The sequence below is a fragment of the Antechinus flavipes genome, chromosome 3, assembly GCF_016432865.1.
Source record: "Antechinus flavipes isolate AdamAnt ecotype Samford, QLD, Australia chromosome 3, AdamAnt_v2, whole genome shotgun sequence".
In the NCBI taxonomy this organism is placed as follows: Eukaryota; Metazoa; Chordata; class Mammalia; order Dasyuromorphia; family Dasyuridae; genus Antechinus; species Antechinus flavipes.
Genome location: NC_067400.1, coordinates 519775193 through 519782755, shown reverse-complemented (window position 1 = coordinate 519782755; position 7563 = coordinate 519775193). Strand labels below are relative to the sequence as shown.

The 7563-nt window shown below is 43.0% G+C and overlaps 1 protein-coding gene across 1 annotated transcript; it reads right to left on the bottom strand.

Annotated features, from left to right (window-relative positions):
- Window positions 1-5175: 5175 nt before the first annotated feature.
- Window positions 5176-6589, bottom strand: LOC127557368 (olfactory receptor 2AT4-like). The gene is made up of 2 exons (XM_051990712.1): window positions 6212-6589; window positions 5176-6156 (listed from the first exon to the last, which is right to left on the bottom strand). Exons 1-2 carry the CDS (start codon window positions 6587-6589, stop codon window positions 5176-5178), a joined length of 1359 nt encoding a protein of 452 aa, XP_051846672.1.
- Window positions 6590-7563: the final 974 nt, after the last annotated feature.

Below are 7563 nucleotides of genomic sequence, written 5' to 3'. Positions count from 1 at the left end.
AGAGAGAAAATGCAGAGGATATCCTGTGTTGGAGGATGGTTATTGAATGAATGAATGGTTGGATGGAATTTGAACTTAAAAGAAAACACGAAGGATTTTAAAAGAGAGATGACATAATCAGATCTATGCATAAGGAATATCAGCCTAGCAGCATATAAAAGATGGCTCAGAGGGGAAAGACCAGAGGCAAGAGGATTTATAAGGAGGTTTTTGGGTGTTAATGAGGACCTGTCTTAGGATGGTGGCTGTGAAAACAGAGAGGAAAGAACAGATGGGAGGGAGAAAAAGGTGGCAAATGAAGGAAGAAGGGAAAGACAGATTCTCAGGCCACCTCAATCAAATGGCAGACATCCGCCCCCACCAAAAGACCAATGTATTATGCCTGGAGAGAGCTACGAAAATAGCTCCTGAGATTTGCCTGACTGTCAGATTGAGACTTATTGCTGCCTGCTCAGATTGGAGACTGCAAGCAGAAAAGCTGCACCTGTCCCCTGGATATTAATTATCACAGCAAAGAATATAATGGAGCCCAGACAATTCAGGACTTTGGGGGGAAAACAATTTCTGTCATTTTCCCGATTAACAATGGAGAAGCTAGACAAAGTGAGCTTGATTTTAGGTTAAGTACTTCTAGAGGCTGGAAGATAAGGACCTGATCCTCTTGCATAGGTTGGAATCTGTTGTGAATGGACTTTCAGGATCTTAAGCTTAGCTCAAGGCTTTATCTGGGATGTGTGGAATGATGGGTTTGGATAATTGTAAACCTGGTGGACCCAGACTTGGACTAGATAACCTCTGAGGTTCCTTCTACTTCTAGCTATGATCTTATGATCCCTAGTCAGGACCTAAGTTTTGATCCTTGCCTGAGGTTGGTCCCAGATTCTAACCCCAATTAAGCCAATATTTCAATGACAAAATTGCCCTAACACCAGCCCCACACTGAACCATGATCCTGATGCCCATGCTGGAATGAGCCTCAACACTGGTTCCAGACTGAATCTAGAACCTGACCTAGACTAGAACTAGAATCTAGTTGTTTCATAAATATGTTTGATCTCACGTAGAACTATCTAAGAGGGGATGGATAGTTCAAGAAGAATACATCCTCACTGCCAGATACCTTAACCAAAATTCACACCTGTTGACACTGGGTTAGTCATGTCACCTTGGTGATACAAGGACCATTATTATTATCATTTGGAAAGGAGGCTGGAAATGGGACCATGAGGACCATATAAAAGAAATTCAATCCCTGTCTGCAAGGAATCTCCAGGCTGAGAGGAGCCCCTACTCTAAGGAGGAAGCATAGGTCTTGTGCTCAGAGCACCCTCAGTTCTAGGAGGGAGTCACATCCTCTAGAAATCTTTTCATCCTCATTTACTTTCATCCTTGAAATTACACTTCAGAAGTACCCTCTGCTCCAGGAACCCTTTCCCCTGATGGAGCAGTTTCCTTCAGAACCTTCACGGAAGGAGGGCACTGAGGCTGACAATCTCTTCATTCTTCTTCAGGCTGCCCTTCTCCACACTTCACCATTATATCAGCTCACCAGGTACCTGCTTCCCATACCACCCCAACCTTTTCAGCTTCCTTTTCTGGATTGCTCTCCCCTGAGAATGATTAGAATGTAAGCTTCTTTAAAGTAGAGACTACTTAACACCGTATACCAAGATAAGATCAAAATGGGTCCATGATTAAGGCATAAAGAACGAGATTATAAATAAATTAGAGGAACATAGGATAGTTTACCTCTCAGACTTGTGGAGGAAGAAGGAATTTGTGACCAAAGAAGAACTAGAGACCATTACTGATCACAAAATAGAAAATTTTGATTACATCAAATTAAAAAGCCTTTGTACAAACAAAACTAATGCAAATAAAATTAGAAGGGAAACAACAAACTGGGAAAACAATTTTACAGTTAAAGGTTCTGATAAAGCCTCATTAACAAAATATATAGAAAATTGACTCTAATTTATAAGAAATCAAGCCATTCTCCAATTGATAAATAATCAAAGGATATGAAGACAATTTTCAGATGATGAAATTGAAACTATTTCCCTCATATGAAAGAGTGTTCCAAGTCATTATTGATCAGAGAAATGAAAAGTAAGACAACTCTGAGATACCACTACACACCTGTCAGATTGGCTAAGATGACAGGAAAAGATCATGATGAATGTTGGAGGGGATGTGGGAAAACTGGGACACATGCATTGTTGGTGGAGTTGTGAACGAATCCAACCATTCTGGAGAATAATTTGAAACTATGCCCCAAAAGTTATCAAACTGTGTTTGATCCAGCAGTGTTATTACTGGGCTTATATCTCAAAGAGATACTAAAGAAGGGAAAGGGACCTGTATGTGCCAAAATGTTTGTGGCAGCCCTGTTTGTAGTGGCTAGAAGCTGGAAAATGAATGGATGTCCATCAATTGGAGAATGGTTGAGTAAATTGTGGTATATGAATGTTATGGAATATTGTTGTCCTGTAAGAACAGGATGAATACAGAGAAGCTTGGAGAGATTTACATGAACTGATGCTTAGTGAAATGAGCAGAACCAGGAGATCATTATACACCTCAACAATGATATTGTATGAGCATGTATTCTGATGGAAGTGGATTTCTTCGAACAAAGAGAAGATCTAATTCAGTTCCAATTGATCAATGCTGGACAGAATCAGCAATACCCAGAGAAGGAACACAGAGAAATGAGTGTGGACTACTTGCATTTTTGTTTTTCTTCCCAGGTTATTTTTACCTTCTAAATCCAATTCTTCCTGTGCAACAAGAGAACTGTTTGATTCTGCACACATATATTGTATCTAGGATATACTTTAACATATTTAACATGTATAAGACTGCCTGCCATCTAGGAGAGGGGGTGGAGGGAGGGAAGGGAAAAGTCGGAACAGAAGTGAGTGCAAGGGATAATTTTGTAAAAAATTACTCATGCATATGTTCTATCAATAAAAAGTTATATAAAAAAAGAAAGTAGAGACTCTTTTTGTTTGTATTTTTATTCCCAGTGCTTGGCACATAGTAAGCACTTAATGAATGTTTCTTGACAAACTTTGCCTTCAAGGTCTGATAGGGAGATGGCACACATATAAAACCAGCCAAAATATGCAAATTTATGGACAGTAACTACAAATTGTTTGATGATCTATTCATTTCAGGCAGTAGCCTCCCAGCCAATAAGTCCACTTGGAAGGTTTAGGGTAAACTACTGAATTTTTCAGAGTAAGAACATGAAAAAATATCCATTTTTTCCAGCTGACCTATGCAGTATTGGCCCCCTTGTCTTTCGTGGTTTTTGAAGACTAAAGGAGACTGAATAATTTCCCAATATAGAGATGGGCAACCAACAACCTGAATTACCTTCAGTGACCAGACCAGAACTGTCATCTAGGTATTTTTGCCACCTATCCCAGAAGCTGTTTCAATTCCTTGTGTATTCTCTCTCTCCCCTAGGAAGAATGAATGTCCTGTGGAGATTTTAAAATCAAATACTTTCAGAATTAGAAGGGACTTCAGGGGTTATGGAGAGCAAGCAATACATAAAAGATTCCTCTGTGAATCATACTTGACAATTGTTCAGCCATTCTTTGCTTAAAGTTATCCAGTGAAGTAGGCTTCCTGACTTTGTGAGTCAGTCTATTCTGCTTTTTGGTCAGCATTAATGGTCAGTGAATTTACCTGACACTGAATCTTAAATCTTCCTTTGTGCAACTACTGGTCAGATTGTTAAGTTTTATCACTTCTGACTTCATGATATCATTAACATTTATTCTCTTTACTCACATGGCCACCACCTGCTTGAAAAACTCATCATCTTCATCCTGGACTATTGTAGTAGCCTCCTAATTGCTCTCAAGTCTTGCCTTTCTTGAATCCATCTTCTATTCAACTGCCAAATTCATGTTTGTATAGCATACGTCTGACCATTTCATTCTCCTATTCAACAATTTTTATTTGCTCTCTCTTTCCTCCAACATAAAATGCAAATTGCTCTGTTTGGCATTTAATGACCTTCACAATCTATTTCCAGTCTATTTCCAGACTGATCTCATTGCTTCCCTTCAGCGCATTCTATGTTTCCATTAAACTCACCTACTTACCTCTTCCTGTTCATAACCTTCCAATTGCTACCTCCATGATTTATGTAGGCTAACCTCCTTGCAAGGAATGGTCTTCCCCTTCCTTCTTTCTCTTGGATTGCCTAGTTTCCTTTCAAGGTTCAGATCAAGTACCATACAAGAACTTGAGTTTCCTTCCAAGCTGTCTCGTTGCCCTGTAATTACTCTATGTGTATATGCATGCATGTGTATGTATATGTATGTATGCATATATGTATATGTATATGTATGTATATATGTGCCTGTGACTATCTATCTATCCTTGTATTGTCCTATCTGAATCCATGTTGTTTCTGCCTAGTAGAATATAAGCTTCTTGAAAGCAGGGACTTTTCATCTTTTTTCTTTATACCCTCAGTGCCTTGTGCATGGGAGGTAGTGAAAATAGTGTTTTCTTAATGATTTCTAGTTCTGTCATCCAAGTACAAAAATAAAAATATCTAATCCTTCCACATTTACTTGAGGTATTTGAAAAAAGTGGGACAGTTAGATGGTGAGTTCGAATCCCCTGACACTTTCTAGCTATGTGATCTTCAGAAAATCACTTAATCCTCTTTGCCTCAGTTTCCTCATCTATCAAATGAACTGCAGAAGGAAATGGTAAACCACTCCAGTGTCTTTGCCAAGAAAACCCCAAATGGGATTTCAAAAAGTCAGATGTGACTGAAAAGCCTGAAAATTTGAAGAAAAGTATAATAATTACCTAAGTCTTCTTCTGACTAAACATTCTCAAATCCTTTAATCCTCTCTCATAGTAAGTGGTTTTTTGTTCCATTCCTCCATCCTGGTTGCCTTCCTTTGGTCACTTTCCAACTTGACAGAGTCCTTCCTAAAATGTGGCCTCCTGATTTGAAAACAATATTCCAAATGGGGTTTTACAGAGTGCAGAACAGCAAGGTCTTGCTTGTTTGGGGTACTTAGCCCCTCTTAATGCAGCCTAAGATTATATTTGCTTTTCTGACTGCCAAATTATACTTTTGATTCATACTGAGTATGTAATCTAATAAAACTCCCAGGTCTGTTTCATATAAACTGACTAAGAGTTTTTCAAATGAAGAAATACTTTTAGAGAGACCATCTTAATGGCTTCCTTTACATCCTTGTTCCTCAGCGTGTAGATGAGAGGGTTCAACATGGGGGTCAAGATGGCAAAAATGACGTTGCTGAGCACATGAAGGTCGATGGCCATTTCCATCCGATAGGACACATAGGCCACAGCAATGGAGGAGTAATAGGTACCGACCACCAGCAGGTGAGATGTGCAGGTGGAAAAGGCCTTGGCCCGGCCTTCCTGGGAGGCGATCTTTACAACAGAGGCCAGGATGCGCCCGTAGGAGAAGAGCACCAGGAGCAGGGGCACCAAGGAGACGGTCATGGCAATGCAGAAGCCGATGAAGGTTTGCTGCTCGCTCCCAGCGTCCTGGCAGGCAGCCCTCACCACGGCGAGGTGGTCGCAGAAGCAGTGCTCCACCGGGGCCCTGGCCGTGTACTCCAGCCGCGCCGTCTCCACCATCACTGGGGCCGGGATGATCAGGGCCATGGCCCAGGCGCCCGCTGCCAGCCTGGCATTGGCCTGCGGGGTCATGCGGCTGGGGTAGTGCAGCGGGTGGCAGATGGCTTCATAGCGGTCATAGGCCATGACCACCAGGATGAAGGACTCCATGACCGTGAGAGTGTGGAAACTGTACATCTGCAGGAAGCAGCCGGCAAAGGAGATGGCGTTGTGCTGAGAGAGGAACATGGCCAGCATCTTGGGCACCGTGGTGGTGGTGAAGAGAATGTCCAGGGCCGAGAGGTTGCACAGGAAGAAGTACATGGGCTTGTGCAGCCGAGGATCCCCAACCACCGCCACCAGGATCACCACGTTGCCCAGCACGATGAGAGTGTAGAGGGCCAGGAAGATGAAGAAGAGCGGGAGAGGGGCCTCCTGTAGGGCTGGGAAGCCCAGCAAGACGAAGACCGTCACAGGGGGCGGTGCGCTTTGGTTATCACACTGAACCATGGTGATCCAGAGAGCCTGCGGATGGAGACGGGACGGGGCGCTCAGATAGCCTGCGGTTGGAGATGGGTACGGGGCACTCAGGTGGCCTGCGGATGGAGACGGGGACGGGGCACTCGAGTAGCCTGCAGTTGGAGATGGGTACGGGGCGCTCAGGTAGCCTGCGGTTGGAGATGGGTAGGGGGCACTCAGGTGGCCTGCGGATGGAGACGGGGACGGGGCACTCGAGTAGCCTGCAGTTGGAGATGGGTACGGGGCGCTCAGGTAGCCTGCGGTTGGAGATGGGTATGGGGCACTCAGGTGGCCTGAGGAAGGAGACGGGGACGGGCCCGGGGACGGGGCCGGGGACAGGGCCTGGGCCGGGGCGCTCAGGGAGCGTAGAGCCAAGATCCCCGGACCATGACTCGGGAGAGCCGCCTTCTAGTCCTAGCTCTGAGTATGAACTGCCCATCGCATGGGTATAATAACTCTTGAACTACCTAGTTATGAGAAAAGCATTTTATAAGCCTTGAAACACTAAGGAAATAGGAGCTCTTATTATTGTAATCCAGACGACTTTGATCTCTCTTTTATGTAGAATTCCCGAATCCCCAAAATACCCAGGGATACTATGCTAGTACCTACGTCCTGAAATGTTTCCCTATTCTCTAGAACTCACAGGATGTCACAGAGACCTGAGAGGTTGTTCCCTGTCCGTTCATTCCCATTTTATAGATGGAGAAACTGAGGTTTAGAGAAACTATTTATTCAAGTTCATACAGTCATAGAGCCAGGATGAAAACCTAGATCTCATTCATTTCAGTGCAGAGGGTCTTCCAACATACTGTGTAATTTAATCGATGCCTGAAAGGACCTTTGATAGTCAACAAAAAAGTACTTTACCTTTTATTTTAAGAGAATAGAGCTGCCTTGTATCTGGAACCAGCATAAATGTAATTTTCATAAACTTTTTTTTAAAAAAATGAAATCCAGTTTGGAGTCCAGTTGGGTCCTAGTAGGGATAATATAGAATACGGATTATATGTTACAAATTTAATACGTAGCAGAAACAAAGAAGTAAAAGAAATCCATATGAATTCCTATAGGTACCAATGAATTAATATGAGTCCATGGATTCTTTCAGATATAAATGAATTAATATTGTTCACAGAGCCCGGGGAAGGACTCAATTTGGGTGGATTGGGGTGGATAGATCAACAATAGACTGAACAGAGATAGCTCAGCTTTCCCAGGACAGATCAGAGGACCAGCCAGCAGCAGGAAATCCCAGGATTTTCCAACAGGCTGAGTCAGAAGCAGGTAAGTGCCCTTGGACATACCAATAATGGCAGCTTGGCGGAATCAAAGATTGACCCTGGAATCAGAAAAACTGATTTTCTGAATCACAAACTCTCAGAGTTTGATGGGACCTCAGAGGGCATCTCT

Coding starts and splice junctions, on each gene's coding strand:
- LOC127557368 (XM_051990712.1), bottom strand. CDS start 6,589: ATGGGCAGTTCATACTCAGAGCTAGGACTAGAAGGCGGCTCTCCCGAG. Junction 6,157..6,211: donor GCAGGCCACCTGAGTGCCCC/GTACCCATCTCC, acceptor CTCCATCCGCAG/GCTCTCTGGATCACCATGGT.